We start from the raw sequence: 20,051 nt of genomic DNA, 5'->3' as shown, positions 1-20,051 counted from the left end.
TTTTTGATTTTGAACTTCTCATCTCTGGCAGGCTGCAGCTGCTTTGGTAATCACTATAAACTGGTAATTGATTATAAGAAGGAAGTGGACAGCACCCACATGCAGGTTCCATTCTGTTAGTGCCTTAGCCCAGGAAGATGCCTGTCATCTCACAGTGCCTGTCCTATTCTCTGTGCCAGTCCAGCCAGGTCTGCCCTCATGCCACAGCCCTCCTGAAGGAACAGCCAGCATCTGCTATTCATGGCCACAGTGCGACTGCACAGAGCTTCCGGGCTGTGCGGTATCCATTGCAGCCATACAGCTCTGCCATCGCTGAGCAGTCCATGGTGGCACTGTGACAATGTCCAGACAAGTCTGGGAGCCTCTCCACACACCCAGCCAGCTGCAGACAGATCAGCGTCTACTGACTACCTCCCCTGCGTCTGATCAGGCCCTATAAATCCACCCACGTCTTCGAAAAGGCTCACAACTTTCAAAGTGCGATGACTGTTGATATTCTTATCCACGAGGGGTCTCCCATGCAATTATTCATAACAATGACCTCTCTGCTACAGCCAGCACTCTTGAAAGTTTGTGAAGGCCGCTGAAGCCTGGCCTCACCTCCCTCCCGTCACCCCTTCCTCCTCCCTCACTCTTTGAGTGGCCACCCCTGCCTCATCCCCACCTTTGCAGCCCCCCCCCCAGGCTCTGTGTCCCTCACCCTCACACACACCCTTAGTGCCTCCACTCGCCAAGGCTTTGCACACTGTCTTCCTCTAGGGCCCCTGCCCGTCCTGCTCACTGGGCTCCTTTACCCGTCTGTAAGGCAGGTCTTTTCCTGAGGGAAGACTGACTGCCCAAATCTGTTTACACCAAGTGCTGCTGCAGGCAAGGCCAGCACGCCTCAGCAGCAGCATAGGAAGGAAGCAGCATGCACTGTTGGCCCGGGGTCTGCTCCAACACAGATCAGAGCTGGCTCCCACTTGACACATCTTTTCCTCTCACGCTTTCAGGTCTCTAATTCAAAGTGAGTACATGGGTGCCTGTTGCGTGATGTGAGCATTAATGAGTTTAGAGAGCGCATTTGCATAAAATATCGTAACCAGTTTAAGGATATCTCTGAGCTATCAACCAGAGCCTGGGTCCCCCATGGAAACTGGTGCTGTGATGTGGACAGTGCAGGGGAACATGGCCCCAGGTTCATCCTAGCAGCTGACTGCTGGTTCTCAGACTTAAGGGCTGTGACCTGCCCTGAGGAAAGCCAAGGACTCCACTTATGAACAGTACCCAGCGTGTAGCTTGACTGACCAGTGTCCTCATTACCAAGAGGAGGCAAAGGATCACCAAAGGATCAAAGAGTGTTCCGATACTCCTCTCCTGAGAGGTTGGGCTAGTGCCGTCTGTCACCTCTGCAGGAGCAAGAAAAAAAAATGCAGCTGAGAGATCCAACCTTCTAATGAGAACTGCAGCATCCTGCACGTAGCCCTGTCTAGAGCACTACTTGCAAGAGACCGCGAAATAGCAGGATTATCTGTTGACTTCTGCCCGAAAGGGAGGGGTGGGGAGGACCATTGACAGTCACCTGAGAGTGCTACTCACTGCCCCCCACCCCTCCCAGCCAGCTGTATGCAACTTCCCAAATGGCATGTGGTCACATGACCTCAGGCACTAGCAGAGCATGTAGGCCGTTGAAGGTTTACTGAAGAGGGCACTCCGTCTGTGCACTTATGGGGCAGTTGTCCTCCATGCCAGGGTAGCAAGGCTACTTTGAGATCACCCAGGCTCCTGTAAGTAAAACAGTAAACATGGGTTCCCCAGGTTGGGGAACAGTTTGCCATCGATGCCTGTAACGAGGAGTAGACATGTGTCTATAGCTCCACACCTGTCCCTCATTTACTTCTTTATCAGTGGGGTACAGTCCACAGCCTCAGATTGTAAATTCAGGGGAGCCCTGAACCTGGACGGTTAAGTGGCGTGCCTCAGTCCTCACCAGTGGGGCCTTGTCTCCTAACTGATAGGGCAGCCCTCTGCCTCAGCTACCTCGTGAAGCTGCTGAGACCTGTTATCTGCGCAGGAGCTTTCCATGAACAAAGTCTTGTGTTCTGCTTCCATGCTGCGTTCAGGTCTGTGTGCCATGCAGAAAGTACCAGCAGGGCTTTGGGTGCACGAGTTCATGCATAGAGAACACGTGACAGACTCTGACATGTCTTTTGTAAAGCATGTCGCATCCCTTCCATGCTTGGGGGCTTCCTGTGGCCCTTCAGATTAGGCCCAGAAGGCCTTTTCTTGCCCCTCTTGACTCTGTCTGAACCTGGCTGTCCTGGTCTCCTCCTCAAGCACCCTTTTTGGGGTACTTACAGGCATTATTTCTGCTGCTCACTCTGCCTGAAGGCTCCCTGCCTTTTCTTGTCCTGCTTGATTCCGGTTCATTCACTCCTCATCCTTCCTCTTCTCAACCCCTCTGAGGTTAAGTCTGGCCAGCCCCCATGTACACCCACCTTACCCACACACAAACTTCTTGTTGGAGGACCAGTGTGCGTGCACATGGTCGTTCAAGCCATCCTTGAAAGACATTCGATGCCTGTCTTCCTTGTGAGATCCTAGCAGTAATGAGGTCGTCCACCACTTTGCCCATGGGAGGTGTTGACTGACTTGTGTGGCCACATCTACAGTGTAGTTAGTGCCAGTTACACTGAGAAACCATATTTGAGCATCTTTTAGTTCCTGCAAAGGTGAAAGCACTGATGTCTCGTAGCTCTGCCCAGCGATTCCTTTCTGCTGTGTACAGGGAAGAAAGAAACATAAGAGCCCAGCCAGATGAGTTGTTTGCCCTTGGTGCCAGCCTTCCTGTGTTTCAGGCAGTAGTGGAAGTAGTATGAAGGAGGTGTGCTGTGTGGGTGGGCGGTCCTGCCACACGATCCTTCACCCAGTTCACTGATGGTTCATATTGAAGAAGTAGAATTGTGCGAAACATACAAGACACTGTATTTTATAGTCTCTGATGTTCCTACAGACACAGATATATCTAGCACACTTAACATAAAATTGAACTGTTGATAATACATCAACAGAAATCACAGTCTAGCAGTATCTGCTACAGAGGAAATCAGTCTTATAGATTGGGGCTGGGGGGAGCCATCCAGTGACCTCCCCATGATGTATGCATCGTTCGGTTTTAATGTTGTGATCTGAATGTCTTGACAAACACCTGCTTCTTGTACCTTTTGCTGCCAAGTCACATGGGCCATGTCAAGTGACGTTGGCCTCTGCACCAGCTAGCCAGCTGCCTTTGCCCTGGCTGCTAAGATCTGGATGGCACTGCTCCCACAGAGCAAGAAAGTGTGTGTGCTGTTGACACCACCTGCTCCTGTCCTTACAGAGCTGCAGAAACTGGAGGGCAGCGGTCGACCTGTGTGGACGCCTGCTCACAGCCCACGGACAAGGCTACGGCAAGAACGGGCTGCCCACCAGCCACACCACAGACTCCTTGCAGGTCAGAGCACCTTCTTGTGTTGTCACGTGGTTTATCATCATTTGGGGACATACCGGGGACAGTGGCCTTTCATGTAAAATGAACAGGATAGGGGTTTCCACATCCTGAACTTCATCTCCTTCCTTCAGGAGGTCCTTCCTTCCCAAGTTATCTGCATGTTTAATCCCTCTCGAGTGACCTGAGGGTTTCAGTCTCCAGCAGGTGTAGAGCTTACCTATTCTAAAATGAGATGTGTGAAAAGAGAGACTTGCACGGAAAGGAACTCCTCCAGTGAGGAATAGCCTTGGAAGTCCTTCGGGGCTCACTCTGTGGAGTTTCCTGCTTCAGTTCCAATGTCGCCAGGAGTCCCAGGTGAACCCAGTCCCCAGACCCTGCACCACTGAGAAGAGCTTCCAGGGGGCTGTCTGTGGAACATTCTGTGCGCTTGGAGAACGGGGCAGCGGTACCTCAGCCCCCATGCCCTCAGCCCCCATGCCCTCAGCGCCCATGCCCTCAGCCCTCAGCCCCCATGCCCTCAGCGCCCATGCCCTCAGCCCTCAGCCCCCATGCCCTCAGCCCTCATGCCCTCAGCACCCATGCCCTCAGCCCCCATGCCCTCAGCCCCCATGCCCTCAGCCCCCATGCCCTCAGCCCTCAGCCCCCATGCCCTCGGCCTCCGTGTCTGGAGCCGCACACTGTGGGCGTGACGTCCTAGCCTCCTTCCGTGCTTGTCCTCTTGTTTGACAAGCCGTGGCTGATGTGACCTTCTCAGATAAAGTCCTCTCACTCTCCTGACCACGGCCGCTTCCTCAGCCCACGCTCAGTGCGGTCTCCCCGTCCTGTGTGTGCCTTCCGTGGCTCGGCATACATAGGAAGCAAGTGGAGAGGGTTCAGTGTGAGGCCTGTCTGTTGCCCACTGGCCCTGGCGGTGGCTTCCGAAGGTCTCATTTAATTTGGGATGTACGTTTCCGTCGCGGAGTGAGCAGGCCATTCCACCGTGGACAGTATCTCCTACTTAGTGTGTGGTACGAGGCTGTTAGTCACCTCGCTGGACACTGTGTGTCCTGAACCCTCCTGCCTACCAGTGCCACATCCTTCAGCCAGTACCTCCCCAAACTTACCCGTACCCGAGAAGACCTGTTCAGCTCTGCTCGAGGATTTAAAACCTTGCCTTCTTGCACAGTGAGACCCTGCAGTGTTCGCCTCTCTCTGCCTCGAGTGCCTCACTGAGCATAATGTCTCCCATGTCGTCTCCCCCGTGACAGGAGTTTCTGTTCTTAGTCTGATGGGTGTTCCACCCAAGGCCATATGCTCTGTCTGTCTGTCTGTCTCACCCACCAGTGAGCACAGTGAGCCTCCCTATCCTGTCACTCTTTAGTTCAAACACTGTCCCTCTAATCTGAGCCCTTCTGTTTCCACAGTACCTTCCTCATTACCATGCTCACATGCCGCACAGCCTGCCCTCCCAGCCTGTGATCACACCCTTCCCTGTGCCTGCAAGGCCTCCTCAGAGTGGAAGGGCCGTCTTCACAGGACCTGTGACCTGTGACGCCCTCCCCACCCTGTGCTTCCCTGCTGCTGTGTCTCCACTGCCCCCACCATGTGGCTCCCTGAGTAAGAGGCTTGTTGTCTCTGCTGCTGAGTTCCCACAGCCCACACCACACAGTTTTCTCTCCGAAGCTGACACGCCGCTCAGGCACACACCTTGTATTATTGAATTAGATTCAGTGAAATGAAACTGTTCACATTGTTGCTGTGGAGCTCAGCAGGGTTTCTGTAAACACTGGGCTATGTGAGTGTGAGGACGGAGTAACCTTAGCCCTGAGTACGGGCTTTCTTGTGGCGGAGGCAGGCTCCACGCAAGTCTCGAAGATGAAGCTGACAGGGTGACCTTTTGTCCAATCCTGCATTTCAGCTCTGGTTTGTGAGGCTGGCACTGCTGGTGAAGCTGGGTCTTTTCCAGAATGCTGAGATGGAGTTTGAACCCTTCGGAAATCTGGACCAGCCAGACCTGTATTATGAGTACTACCCGCACGTGTACCCAGGACGCAGAGGTAAGGCAGTACTGCTTTGCGCCCGTGTTCTTGTGTGTGTTTTGCTCTGCCTTGCTGTGGTTTATACAAAATCGATACCCTGGGTTTTCCTTACCCAATTATGAGAAATTAAATCAGTAGCCTAGCACAAAGCCTAAAGCTATAAAAGCTCGTGCAGTTTTTGTGAACGTGCTGACCTGGAAGTACTTTTTGGTGCTCTGGGTCACCGAGAAGCTACCTGGCCAGCACCTGCTAGAACCTGTTGCCCACGGTTCACCAAGTGAACACTGCCATTGTGCCGTGGCCTAGCTCAGGTGCACATGTTCCTGAAATAAAAGCAGAGATCCCTGAGACAAGCTCATCCTTCTGTTGGCAGGTGCTGGGAGTCTCTGTTCTAAATTTACTTTGAAATTCGGTTCTAGCAACCGAGGGCATCACAGTCTCCCCCGTTGTTTGGAAACACCAGGCCATAGCGTGGGCTGTGCTAGGACAGGGCAGAGTGAGGCTGGGGAGGAAAGGCAAACAGTGGAGCCTTGTGTCCGGGGGTGGTGGTTTGGGTGAGGATGCTTGTTCCCAGTTGATGGAACTGTTGGGGGGTTAGAAGAGCGGGCTTGTGGGAGGAGGGGTGTCGACTTCAGACTCTGGTGCTTCCCAGTGTGCTCTCCGCCTCATGGCCATCGATCAAGACAGGGGCTCTCAGCTGTTGCTTTGCTCCACGTGGACGCTCCCTCTGAGGTCGTAAGCCAAGTTAATCACTTCCTTTCATAAATGGCCTCCGTCACGGTGCCTCATCACAGCCATAGAGAGCTATGACAGAGGTATGGGGCCACCGTGGCACATGGAGGAGGTCTTCTGAGCAGCTTGGAACTGGCTGCTTGTAGCCGAGATCTTGGGTTGCACCTGCCTGAACAAGGCTGGCTCCCACGGGTGGTGGTGTGCTCCAACACCCTCCCTCACAAAGCAAGGTGGGGAACCCTCACCTGAGTGTGGAGACATGTCATGTGTAAGCAGCTGTGCCGCAGCTGGCACAGCTGGATTGCACCTGCTGTTCTGTGCTGTTCCGAGTTCACGGGTGATGCGTGCCCTCTTCCCGCAAGGCTGGTGGGCAGCATGTGTTGTGCGCCCCAGCAGCTCTACAAAGAGTAGCCCTGGTTGTCAGGAAATGACTGGCAGTACAGGCAGGACCGAGGGTGTCAAGACCAGGTTGGTGACAAGTGCTCGAACCTTCAATTCACATCGGCATCTTTTTTGTTATTGGCAAATACATCAAGAAAGCTGGGTGAATAAAGCGTTCGGCTTGTTCCAAGCCCAGATCCTGAGGCTTTGAAGGGATGTGAGAAGCATGGCGAAGGTGGCTGTGCAGTTGCCTCTTCCATCCCCCTTTGCCTTTCACAAAATAGAGCTAGGAGGAGCTCACCCTTGTTAACCCAAGTGACAGCAGAATCCAGAGCGGGCTCTTAACTGTGTAGTCCAGGCCAAGCTGGTAGTGTTGCTTCTGAGTGGAGGAAGATACCTAAACTGGAGCTTAAATCCAAGCCCTTATCTGAAGCGGGTTTGTGAGTCAGAGAAAGTGGACCAGTTGATAAAACACCATGACCGAGGCAACTTATAAAAGAAAGGGTTTACATAGGCTCGTGGTTCCACAGGGTTAGATGGTGATGTGAGAGCACCACAGTAGGCTGTGGAACAGCAGCTGAGAGTTCACATCTAGATCCACAGAGCAAGGCAAAGAGAGCCTTTGAAACCTCAGAGCCCACTCCCACTGACACCCCTCCTCCAACAAGGCCACACCTCCTAATCCTTCCCAAACAGTTCCACCAACCCGGGGCCAGGCATTCAAATACATGAGACTGAGACCATTCTCATTCACACCACCACACCATACACTGCTGTGTTAAAATCCCCGGAAAAAGAGACTTGCAGAAGGATAGGATATTTTGACTCAGAGTTTCAGAAGGGGGACACACTCCATCCTGGAGGGGAAGGTAGGGTGTGTGAGGCAGCTGGTCACATCTCAGCTGCAGTCTGTGTGCCCAGAGAGATGAATGGGATGGTGGTGCTCTGCTCAGTCTTTGAATTCATTCCTGGACCCCAGCCCATGGGATGGTGCCCCTCACATTCAAGGTGGGTCCTCCCACATCAGTTAAACATCTCTGGAGATGTCTTCACAGACGGGCCCAGAGGTGTGTCTCCTACATGATTCCAAATCCAGTCAGGTCGTTAATGAAGATGAATCATCACACGTCGTCCAAAAAGAGGAGTGACCCCTGTGGTGTACAGATAGCGCTGACTAGTTAGAGGCAACAGTGTGTTTGGAAGCTGGGGGAGAAGAGTTGTAGCTAGTCCATTTTGCTTGATAGCTCTGATCATCAGGAAATAGCCAGTTTTTCTCATGAAGAATAGCTGTTTTCCTTCAGCATAAGAACCGTTTCCTCAGCCCACACCCCACAAGCTGGTCCCACCTCTGCTGCACTCTTCCTTGGTCCCAGGGTTAACAGCTAGTTTTGATTAGGTTTTCCGTGACTGACAAAGCAGAGAACATGAACCACGGGGGCTCATCTCTCAGTGGCACCAAGTTCCCAAGCCAGTAAGCACATAGCTTCGCGAAGGGTCTGGGCTCTTCCTGGTGACATTCACATCAAGTACAGATGCAGAATTACTATTTCCTATCAGTGGCTTCTGAGAACTTGACAGGTGTTTGAGAACAGTCTAAAAAGCAGGTGTTTCCTGAGGAAGTGATAAATAGCTCAGCTCCCCTCGGCTTCTGACCACCTCTATCCTGCTGTTCAGCATCCTCAGGTCTCTTCCTCAGAAATGCAGAGGCCTCTGCACCACACACCCCACTGTGGGGACTTTCCAAGGAGCAAGCTTGCTTGAAGGATAGGAGCAGCTGTTTAAGTCCAGGTGTAGAGCCGCCCATTGTCACTGTACAGTCTGAGGCCATGTTATGCAGATGTGCAGGCTGAAGAGCATGCAGATGTGCAGGCTGAAGAGCATGCAGATGTGCAGTCCATAGAGCATGTAGATGTGCAGCCCATAGAGCATGCAGATGTGCAGCCCATAGAGCATGCAGATGTGCAGGCTGAAGAGCATGCAGATATGCAGCCCATAGAGCATGCAGGTGTGCAGCCTGTAGAGCATGCAGGTGTGCAGCCCATAGAGCATGTAGGTGTGCAGCAGGTGTGCAGCCTGTAGAGCATGCAGACGTGCAGCCCAATGAGCATGCAGATATGCAGCCCAATGAGCATGCAGATATGCAGATATGTAGCCTGTAGAGCATGCAGATGTGCAGCCCATAGAGCATGCAGGTATGCAGCCCATAGAGCATGCAGATATGCAGCCCGTAGAGCATGCAGATATGTAGCCTGTAGAGCATGCAGGTATGTAGCCTGAAGAGCATGCAGGTGTGCAGCCTGTAGAGCATGTAGATGTGCAGCAGGTGTGCAGCCTGTAGAGCATGCAGATGTGTAGCCTGTAGAGCATGCAGATGTGCAGCCCATAGAGCATGCAGATGTGTAGCCTGTAGAGCATGCAGATGTGCAGCCCATAGAGCATGCAGATATATAGCCTGTAGAGCATGCAGGTGTGCAGCCTGTACAGCATGTAGATGTGCAGCAGATGTGCAGCCTGTAGAGCATGCAGGTGTGCAGCCCATAGAGCGTGCAGGTGTGCAGCCTATAGAGCATGTAGATGTGCAGCAAGTGTGCAGCCTGTAGAGCATGCAGATATGCAGCCCAACAAGCATGCAGATGTGCAGCCCATAAAGCATGCAGATGTGTAGCCTGTAGAGCATGCAGATGTGCAGCCCATAGAACATGCAGATATGCAGCCCATAGAGCCTGCAGGTGTGCAGCGCATAGAGCATGCAGGTGTGCATCCCATAGAGCATGCAGATATGCAGCCCATAGAGCATGTAGATATGAACATATGTAGCCTGTAGAGCATGTAGATGTGCAGCCTGTAGAGCATGCAGGTATATGTAGCCTGTAGAGCATGCAGATGTGCAGCCTGTAGAGCATGCAGATGTGCAACCTGTAGAGCATGCAGGTATGTAGCCTGTAGAGCATGCAGATGTGCAGCCTGTAGAGCATGCAGGTGTGCAGCCTATATTCTGTTTCTGTCTGAAATTAAATGACACCCGGATGTGGATGGAGGGAAGACGGGAGCTCTGCATCATTAGGCAGCTAATTCAGATCATGAAATGGACATAAATCACACGTACTGGAGTGTTAACATGCGTCCACAGTGATAGGCTGGACGCTGGCTAATGCCTCTTATCATTTTGTGGCATAACAAGCATAAATGTAAGAATTTGATTCATTCATTTCATTTTAGCTCACAATATATAAGCAAAGCAAATCATTAAAATGTGCTTTTAAAAGGAGCTTATAGTAATACAAACAAATAAATAACTTTTATGAACAAGCTTTAATATATTTCATTTAAGATTGGGCATAATTTGTACCCCTTCAGGATATTCATAACAAGACTTGATGAATTGTCTGTGAAGCTGATGAAGTTGAGGTTTTTGTTTTTCATTCACAAAAGGGGCAGTGCTGTGTTTGATGTGTTTCTCGGACAGTTTAGCAGTTTCTGTGCAGTGTGCAGCTGCTCCTCGTGCCCAGCTGGCTTTGTCCGTGACCCTCGGTTCCAGCTGGTCTGCTGTGCAGAGCCCCCTTGCTCACACCGCGTTCAGGCAGAGCAGCCCCAGTGCCCACAGCACTCCGCCCTCTGCCTTCCTCCTGCTCTGCTACCACACGGGAGGCCAAGGCTGCATGGGCCTCCCCGGCACTGAGGCCCCACGACTCTCATTACCAGTCCTGCCCTTTCCTAAAATCCCTCCAACCAGGAACTTCCATACTTCCAGATCGGGAACATGCTTGCTCTCTATGTCAGGAGCCTGTCTCCCTTGGTTTCCCCGTTTCCTTCCTAGGAGGAGAGAAACATCTGTCCCTCCTCCTAAGGTCCCAAAGACACAAGAGTCGCACTCCCACCACGCTTCACTGTGGGAACAGTGAGTTTACTGCAGTTCTTACAGAGCACAGGTGAGGGGTTACCTACGAGGGCATGGGTGCTCCTCCACTCAGCCCAGCCGGGATAAGGGCTTCCCCACAGCCGCAGAGATGGAGCTCCTCCTCTAGTCCTCCCTGGCCTGCATACTCCAGCCCTTCCTGAAGGTGTGTGCATTTAAGGCAGAGGTTCATATAACGGGTAGTACGGAGTGGTTGGATAGTTGAGGAAGGGTCTCCTGACCTCATCCCTTCGTGGTGGGTGTGAACAGTCAACAGGCCTGACTGGGAAGATGCTTTTGCAAGAGGATGCAGGCACAGTCACAACACACCTATGTCTTTAAGAAGAACGGTTAGCCTCTTCTCAGTGTGAGGTTCCTACAAAGACTAGAGAAGGCATCACTGCATGCTTCTCTGTGTGAACATTCATGGTTTTCTCCAAAGTCTGAATTAAAAGTGGTTTTGCTAAAACCTATTGTGCCTGAGTTTTCAGCTCAGTAAGAGACCAGATTACACTGTCAGAACAGCCCCCTGTCCTCTGTTCCCTGCAGCAGCGATATGTGGATTTCTTCCCCCACTCACGTCGGAAGCTTGGCTGGACTGTGACCTGCTGCCCTGCAGTCCCACCTGTTGTCCTCAGTCTCTTCTTCTGACCCCTGTTCTGAGGGGCTTCTCCCTCGGGGGCTCACTCTCACACAGGCTCCTGTTGCCGGTTTGCTGGTGTTCTTTTGTGTAGTAGGCGTTTAATCCTTTGTTAGGAATTTTAAAGGTAGTTTCTCTGACTCAAGCAAGGATTGTTTTCAAGTCTGCAGAAGGGTAGTCGGATTTCAAAGGGCCAACCTGGCCTTCTTAGTTGGCAGCATCTCCTGTAACTCCAGATACACTGCACCTAGGATATCATACCCACAGATATCCTGGCAGTGCTGTTGGGATTCCTCAGAGTGGGAATTGAGGCACATAGAGGCATGTACCAGAGAACTTTCTGGAATATATTCTTAACTGAGCCACAGCACACTGCTGCCCTGGCCATCAGCTGGACGTTGATGTAGCTCTGAGCACATGAACAGTGCTCCCCAAGAGCTGTGGAGAGCTGCTGGCAGCTGCATGGGGTGCCATGTTCCCACTCCTCGGGGTACACTTACCACAGTCTCATCTCCAGCAAAAAGAAACAAGAAGCAGTTAGCCTAGCACATGTTCCTGTGGAATCTTCTGCCTCAGAACATTTGACCCCAGAGTCAGACAGTCCTGTGATCCCACACACCCCACACGCGTCTCACCTATCTATCCCCTGCCACTTCTATACTCCCAGGAGGTGCCCCAGGAAACTGCTACCCTCACCCCCACCTCCAGCAGGGAGGAATGAAGTGAAGGAGTCAGGTTATGTTCTGGGGCACTATGGATTGTTTCAGTTTTGTCTATTTGTATGTAATGTTCAGAACAGAACTGCTGCTCTTAGGGACTTAAAATCCGTCTCCAAAACCTGTCCATTTGCTTTGCTTTGAAGAACCTTCCTTGTGCCTAGAGTGGCCTTCTGGTTCTTACTTATCTTAATTAAATTGGTTTTTGTTTTGTGATTTACGAAAGCAGGGTTTGTATTCAAGTGTTGACAGGAGTTGCATCCCTGGATGGTATCAGAGGTTGTTCACTGAAGCTTTGCAGTAACGTCGTGTGCTGGTCTGGTGCGGCACGTGGGCATGGTTGCAATGATGGCCTGTTGCTGACTCTCAATCAGCAGTTGGTCATGGTTTCCAGTGAGCTCACTCTGCTTATGCATTTGCTGTATTTCTATCTTCCAAGAGGTGAGATGCCCACACGCCACCATCTTCAGTCTGTCCAGAGCACTCCTCCACGGGAAGGCATGCGTTTGGGGTTTTCATGGTACTGCAAAACAGTCCCTTCCCATTCAGTGCACTGGAGGATGTGAGGCAGAAGATCTCTCTCCAGAAAGAAAACACGTTTTGATGATCTTCAGTGCATCAGTGCAGTGCCCCTGACGGGCTCAGGTCTGTGTGTTTAGTTAAGGTTGCAGCAGCTGCAGAGCCTCGCTTCAGAACTTAGTCCTGGTAGATCACCTGCACATCAACTGAACCAGAAGTACTGGCTCTTGAATCAACTGAGAGCTAAGTGTCTGTCTGCCCCCCACACCCGAAACTGTCTGTTCCTCTAAACTCTCACCTAGTCTTCAGTCTTCCTCTGCTCCCTCCAGCGTCTGCAGCTCACAAGTCTTGTGCTCAGGCTAAATTCTGAAACTCTTTTATATCCACACAAAACCTCACATGGCAGCTCAGAATTAAATGTGCAGCATAATATTGCAAACATCTGGGATTTCATTTTTTCTGCAAAATCACCTCACCTCCCACAGCTAACATGCTGTGCTGAAGTTAGATTTAAATTTGAAGTTCACATTCCTCTGCCTGAACTCCAGAGCCCCAAGGAAGGATGCCCTCTTCCTGCTTCCTACAGCCTGAGGGGGAAGGATGCCTTATTCCTGCTTCCCACAACTAAAGGAGGAAAGATGCCCCCTTCCTGCTTCCTGCAGCTGAAGGAGGAAAGATGCTCTCTTCCTGCTTTACCACAGCAACAGAAAAGTAGCTAACACAGAGAGGTAGGGTAGAGCCATGGTCGGTGTCTTTCTCGAAGACGGGTCTGGCACAGCATCTGTGCGCTTGTTCTTGAAGAGACATGAGGGTTTGCTTGATGGCCACATCTGTCATTTGCAGTGTCCAGAGCCTGGCCTCTGCTTGGCTCGTAAAACTTACTCAGGAGCTTGTGCCACACACCTGTACTCGGCATGGAACTGACAGCCGGTATTTCCGGCTGCTCTTCTCCTGTCCTAGAACCTCCTGCTTCTCCTGTGTAGTTCCGTCATTTTCCTCTTTCACCGAGGCCACATGCTTTTCTTCTGATTGACAGCTTTAACCGGAGAGGCCTCTTGCTCTGTGCAAGCCCGTGAGCTGGAAGGAACCTTTTCCTGTTTTAGCCTCACCCTGTCCCAGGCGTTTCTGAGAAACGCGTAGCACAGAAGCTGGTGGGACCCCATTCTCTCAGCCCGGGACGGAGAGGTGTCCTTGCCGAACTGTCTGGCCCCTTTTTGACATCCCCAGGAGCACCTCTAGAACTTTCTTCTCTGAGTCCAGGATGGAGAGGTCCCCTCACTGAGCTATCTGCTCCCCCACCTCCACCATTGCCAGGAGCCCCTCCGGAACCAGTCGCTTTATTTGCAGCCCTCCCTGCTGGGAAACCCCAGCGGACCCCGTCCTAGTCACTGTTCTACTGTGGGAAGAGACACCATGACCGAGGCAATGCTTGCGAAGAGAAAGCGTTCAGTCGGGGGCTTGTCTCCAGTTTCAGAGATCAGGGTATCAGGGTAGATGCTGACGAAGTAGCTGAGAGGTGTATCCTGATCCATAGGCAGAGAGAGAGAGAGAAAGAGAGAGAGAGAGAGAGAGAGAGAGAGAGAGAGAGAGAGAGAGAGAGAGAGAGAGAGAGAGAGAGAGAGAGAGAGAGAGCCTAGCTTGGGCTTTCGCAGTGTCAAAGTCTACCCCCAGTGACTCACTTCCTTCAACAAGGCCGTGCTTCCTGATCCTTGTAATCCTTTAAAACAATCCCACTTCCCAGCTGCTAAACATTAAAATATACGAGTCTACAGGGGGCATTCTTTTTGTTGTTGTTCTTTGGCTTTTTGAGACAGGGTTCCTCTGCTTAACTGCCCTGGCTGTCCTGGAACTCTCGCTCTGTAGACCAAGCTCAAACTCACAGGAGGGGCCATTCTCATTCAAACCGTCACACCCACCCTCCGCCTGGCCTGCTGCAGTAAAGTACCATGTTGTGGCTTTTGTTGGTGGTCATTTGGTATCTGCTACTGAATTCACTTGTGAGGATCTTCGTGTTTGCTGCAGAGCTGTGGCAGTAGTGATACCATCAGGTCTTCTTTGGTAGTAGGCTAGATATGCATTGGTAAGAAAAACAGCTTGTGTTTTACAGCTGGACTGAAAAATAAAGGGCTTTTGTCCCTGATTCCACTGGAGCACCTGTGTGCTGGTTAGTATTTTTGTCAGCTATACCACCTAGAGTCACTTGGGAATGAGGGAACCTCAGTTGAGAAAATGTTCCTATCATATTGGCCTGTGAGGTGTTTCCTTGATTGATGCTTGATGTGGGAGGACCCAGCTCACAGTGGCTGGTGCCACCTCTGGGCAGGTGACCCTGGATGGCATAAGAAACAAGCTGAGCAAGCTGTGAGAAGCAAGCCAGTAAGCAGCACTCTTTTTTGTTTGTTTGTTTGTTTGTTTTGTTTTTTCGAGACAGGGTTTCTCTGTGTAGCTTTGCGCCTTTCCTGGGACTCACCTGGTAGTCCAGGCTGGCCTCGAACTCACAGAGATCCGCCTGGCTCTGCCTCCCGAGTGCTGGGATTAAAGGCGTGCGCCACCACCGCCCGGCAAGCAGCACTCTTTTAAAACAACTTTCTTTTTATTTATTCTTTGTGTCTTTCACATCATGCATCTCTATCCCATTCGTATCTGCCCTCTGCACTTGCAGCCCCCCCTAAATAAAATAAAATAAAACTTAAGGAGAAAATCTCATCATGGAAGGTGCAGTGTGATACAGCAGGTCACGCTGTAAACCCTTTTACCCATATCTTTACTTGCAAGTGTTCATTGCAAAGAGTCATTGGTCTGGTTTGAGGCCTCTGGTTTCTGCCACAGTATTGATACTGGGCCCTCCCTGGGACTCCTCTTGGATACCCTGTTGTTGCCCTGTGTCGTGGAGATCCTGCAGCTTTGAGTCTGCAGGACCAGCTCCTTCATAGATGGGGTGGATGTTGGAGTGGGTCAACTCATAACCCTGGCTCTGGGACTGGATAGTTGCAGGGTTGATCAGCCCCTAGCTCTCCTGTCCTCACCACCAGGGTGAACTCTCCAGCATTGCCCTGACTAGTTCACCCTGTGCAGCAGGGAGCAAGGGGCGGGGCCAGTTCTCCTGCTCTCACACCCTCAGGGTTGGCTCTCCCGCACCCACACCAGGGCCAGCTCTACTGTGTTGTCCAGATGAGGTGTAGGGGCCACTCTCCCAAGTGCTGCAGCTGGTGAGGGGCAGGGACAGCTCTCCCGCTCTTGTGACCTCAGAACCAGCTCTCCCACCTGCCACAGGCAGTGAGAGGCAGGTGGAGGGGTACATCTCTTCCCCACCCACCCCACCATATCGCAGGTGAGGGGCAGGTCCAGATCTCCCAAGCTCACATCCTCGGGGTGGTTCACCTGCACCCCAGTCAAGAGGGTCAGCTCTGCTGTGCTGCCCAGGTGAGGTGTAAGCAACCCTCTTCCACAGCCCCTGCGTCAGCCTCTGCCTCCAGATTTCCTGCCCTGAGTTTCCTGGATGGTGAACTACAAGCTGTAAGATGAAATAAACCCTTTTCTTTCCCCCAAGTTACTTTTGGTCATGGTGTTTCGTCACAACGATACACAGAAACTGTAACTCAGACAGCCTGCAAATGCCCCCTTTGTATAGTCAGAAAACACACACCTTCATAGCAAGCTCATTATCTCATTTCTGATTTCTACTCTAGGCTCCATGGTCCCATTTTCGATGCGCATTCTGCACGCTGAACTGCAGCAGTATCTGGGGAACCCACAGGAGTCCCTGGACCGACTACACAGGGTCAAGACCGTCTGCAGCAAGGTAACTGTCATGGTATTCGATCTGCCTCGTCTCGGCACTCACAGCACGCCATTCTCCACCTGTCCCCCAGGGAGACCATCTCACACTCCTTCCTCACACACAAGGTCCTAGAACAGTGTGGCCATGGTGTTCATGCCCAGAGCTGTTTGGGGGCCTGAAGCCCCTTTTCTCACTCACAGCAGACACCTTCTCACTGGAAATCACTGCCCAGCCTCCCGGAGAGTGAGCCAGGCCACTCCTGTGCCAAGCAGAGCACTGTAGCCCTGTGGGAGCTTCAGAATGACCCTGGGCGGTGACAGCCATCATTCACAGGACCAATGCCAAAGGCCAGAATGCTGTGGGACTTGTCTAGTTGTTCCCAACTGCAAAGTAATTTTTGAGTCAACAGAACCTCGAACTGTCATTCCCGTTCTGTGACTCCACACGTGGGAAACCCTTTGCTCAGAAGCTTCACCTTGGGTTGGGAATGGCCTTGTTCTCCAGCCCTCCTCATGGTGGTCCTTGTGGGACCTGTCAGCAAGGGCAGCATGGGGTAATCGTTGAGAAAAGTATGGTCACATTTCTTAAGTCTCTCCTCACTTCCTGGCTTTTCTTATAAAACTGTTGTGGTGTTCCGGGGTCATGACCGTAGTCCCCTTGCAGAGTGCGGAGTGACAAGAGCCCCGCCAGGCTGTGCAGAGACGTCCTCACTAGAGCGTGGACAGGGATTCAGGCACTCAGCCCCCTGGCTCCGTATCCAGTTCACTGTTCATGCCATAGAGCTAGGCATGGTGTCATGTGTAACCCCAGGACTCTGGAGACTGAGGTGGGCAGAGCACAAGCTCTAAACCAGGTGATGCTGTATATGAGAACACTGTCCAAAAAAACAACCAAAAGCCGGACCCGCTTGCTTGCCTACACTTAACCAACTCTTTCCTCATGGTAACTCTTCTTATATCGTAAGCACAGTCAAAGCAGGCATGGTGACGCTCACCTGTAGTGTCCATACTCAGGGTCTGGAAAGGAAGAGGCTAAGGCAGGAGGATTGCAAAGTCAAAGCCAGCCTTGACTACATAGCAAAACCCTATCTCAAAACCACAGACTTGGGGCTGTTGAGATAGCTGAGCCGGTAAAGGTGCTTGCCATGAAGCCTGACAGCCTGGTCACTGAAGCAGAGAGGGGAATGGACAGTCTGTGTGTGTTCAGTGTACCTGTCAGGGCCATGTTCTTATGTGGCAACCTGTTTTATCAGGGTGTCGCTTACTTTCCACAGAGGAGTCCGGTGTTGGTTGTAACTTTTGTCTTTGAGTCGTTTGGTGAATTTGCATGTTCGGTTTAAATGGAATCAAGTGTGCCCTGCTGCCGTGACTCCAAAGTCCGTGGCTGTCACTGTCTGCAGATGCCTGTCTTCTGCTTTCTACACCTCTCTCTCTGGTTCTGCAGGCTGTTGGCGCCTCCGGGTCTCACCAGAGCTTTGCAAGCCAGTTGGGAAAGAGCCCACTCCATAGACTTTCCTAAGAGCCATTTGCATAAATAGGTGTAATCCATAAACAGTAAGGTCTAATTAGCTTGAGATTAATTTCATTTGCCAATACAGATGAACCACCCCCGCCCCGAAATCCCAGGTAGATTTGGCTTTGGGGCGCCAGGTGGATAGGCTTCCTTAGCTGCAGCTGGAGTGAGCAGCAGATGAGGCCCTGTCTCCTGCACCCTGAAAAAGAATCGCGTGGGATGTGAGTGTGGCCCGCTCCTCTACTGACGGCTGACGAGACAGCGTGAGAGCTCTGTTCCAGGCAGGGTTGGTGCTTTTGCTAAAAGGGGTTTCTGACAGATGGGCGCACTTGGGTTTGCTGCTTTGCAGCAGACAAAGTTAGAAATGCAGGACAACAGCCACCACTGTCCTCTCACTGTGGGGCTCAGGCAGGCCCGCCACCGCCGCCGCTGTCAGCACCCTGGTGGCGTCTGCCTGCTACAGATGCTTTTCTTGCTCCACTTTCCACCGCTCCTGCAGAGAGCAAATTAACTGTGAGTCAGTCAGAGAAGATGGGACACACAGCAAGTAGAGAGAGTGAGGACTGCTTCATCCATCCGGGCTGCAGGCACACTCCCTGCCCTCTAGGCTCACACTCAGCACCCCACCCCCACCCCCATTCTGTGCCTCCCTACGAGTGGGTTTGCAGGATGGATGCCCTGATGGGGCTCACAGTAGAAATGTGTTGTGGGGTATTATTTTAAGATGTGTTACTTTTGTTTATGTTGCATTTGTTTAACTCTCTGAGGCTGTGTTACTGTGCCTGTCTAAAACACCTGACTGATCTAATAAAGAGCTGAACGGCCAATAGCAAGGCAGGAGAGAGAGAGATAGGTGGGGCTGGCAGGCAGCAAGAATATATAGAAGGAGAAATCTGGAAGGAGAAGAAAAGAGATGGAGGTGTGAAGGAACAAGGAGCCAGGGAAGGAGGAGGAATCAGGGGCCAGCCACCCAGCTACACAGCAAGCCCCAGAATAAGAGTAAGTTTTACAGAAGTAAGAGAACGGACAAAGTCCAGAGACAAAAGAGAGACCGGATAAGGTAAGAAAAGCTAGTTAGAAATAAGCCAAGCTAAGGCTGGGAATTCATAATTGAGAATAAGTCTCCATGTGTGATTTATTTGGAAGCTGGGTAGTGGGCCCTCCAAAAGAGCTAAAACACAATCAACAACAGAAATGTAGTTCAGAAACCTCTGAATGGCACTATTACAAACCCCAGGACATGGACAATAAAGCCACTGGGCACTGCCACACCAGGATGGAATCTTGGTGCACCAAGCCTGGGCCCCCGAGACTGAAAGGGGACGCACAGGCTTTCCGGCTAGGAAAATGTCCTCCATTGAGCCCCTGTGCCTTCCTTTTCCCAGCACAAACATTCCCTCAGTCTGATGTGAGCGGGAAGGAAAGCACCCCTCCTCTTCTGTTCAGATGTAAAGGTTCATCGATTGTGAGAGCGCTTTGGAGTCGCACTGACCGGGTGGGAACATCCAGCTGTCCATCCTGACCAGCCCTGGCCTGCTGTGCTGGGCGATGCGGCTGGTGGCCTGGACTAGTAACCACGCGGTGCTGGAGCAGTGGATGCTCCATGTGTAATTCAGGTGCCCAGGAACACCCTGAGACCCCTCTTCCCTGCAGGAAGCCTACATCCCAAAGGCCGGATGGTGAAGGCAGGAAGGCCTCCCTGTTAGTCAGAACCGAGGTGTATGTAGCAAGTGTAGACACCTGCTGAGCCCCCTCCTCAGGTAACTGTAAAACTCAAAGCAGGGACCTGGGTCCATTCAGTATATAGAAGTTGCGGGTTGCCTTTTTAAGTCCTGTGGCAGGCAGGTGGTAGTAGCTGTAAACAGATTCCAGCAGTGTGCCAGAGTCATTCCAGGCATCATTTCCCCTGGGACACACAGCTTTCCTGTGCTGTGGGTGTGTAGGGATAGTGGTCTGCATTGTGGGCATGGAGTGTCACCAAGATCCAGGCTGTGTCCAGGGCATCTGGAAGAACCCCTGTGCTTTAGTGGCCTCCTCATCAGAGAGACAGCTTCCTCCTAATGCTTGCCCACTCAGTTCCGAGTTCCTCTTCCCGTGACTGAAGTTGATTGCAGTGGTGAGCTCGTGAGACACCCAGCGAGGGATACATTTTAGGATGTGCCGATTGAATGAACTGAAATTCCACAGTGTCTCAGCTCACTGCTCCTCCTGGGAGGAAGCCCTAAATTGAAATCTGTGCAAGGTAACCTTGACTCAGCTGCACGTTTGTGATCAGCTGCCGCCTAGCAGATTACTCTATGGCTCAAAGCACTTTCTTTCATTTTTGATTAGTGGGTTAATTGCACCTGTTGATGGGTTAGGGCACTGTATCTCCATGCATGCAGATGT

At 51.8% G+C, this 20,051-nt stretch overlaps 1 protein-coding gene across 1 annotated transcript in view; it reads left to right on the top strand.

Annotated features, from left to right (window-relative positions):
• The window catches only part of Trappc12 (trafficking protein particle complex subunit 12), a 67,779-nt gene that overhangs the window by 29,076 nt on the left and 18,652 nt on the right, over positions 1-20,051 (top strand). Inside the window, exons 5-7 of the mRNA XM_006989790.4 lie at positions 3,359-3,472; positions 5,367-5,505; positions 16,060-16,172. Coding sequence (XP_006989852.1) covers positions 3,359-3,472; positions 5,367-5,505; positions 16,060-16,172 — 366 coding nt within the window. The remainder of the gene's footprint in view (positions 1-3,358; positions 3,473-5,366; positions 5,506-16,059; positions 16,173-20,051) is intronic.

This window comes from Peromyscus maniculatus, chromosome 22 (assembly GCF_049852395.1).
Source record: "Peromyscus maniculatus bairdii isolate BWxNUB_F1_BW_parent chromosome 22, HU_Pman_BW_mat_3.1, whole genome shotgun sequence".
In the NCBI taxonomy this organism is placed as follows: domain Eukaryota; kingdom Metazoa; phylum Chordata; class Mammalia; order Rodentia; family Cricetidae; genus Peromyscus; species Peromyscus maniculatus.
Note: the sequence above shows the minus strand (reverse complement) of the source record. Positions and strands in the feature narration are given on the sequence as shown.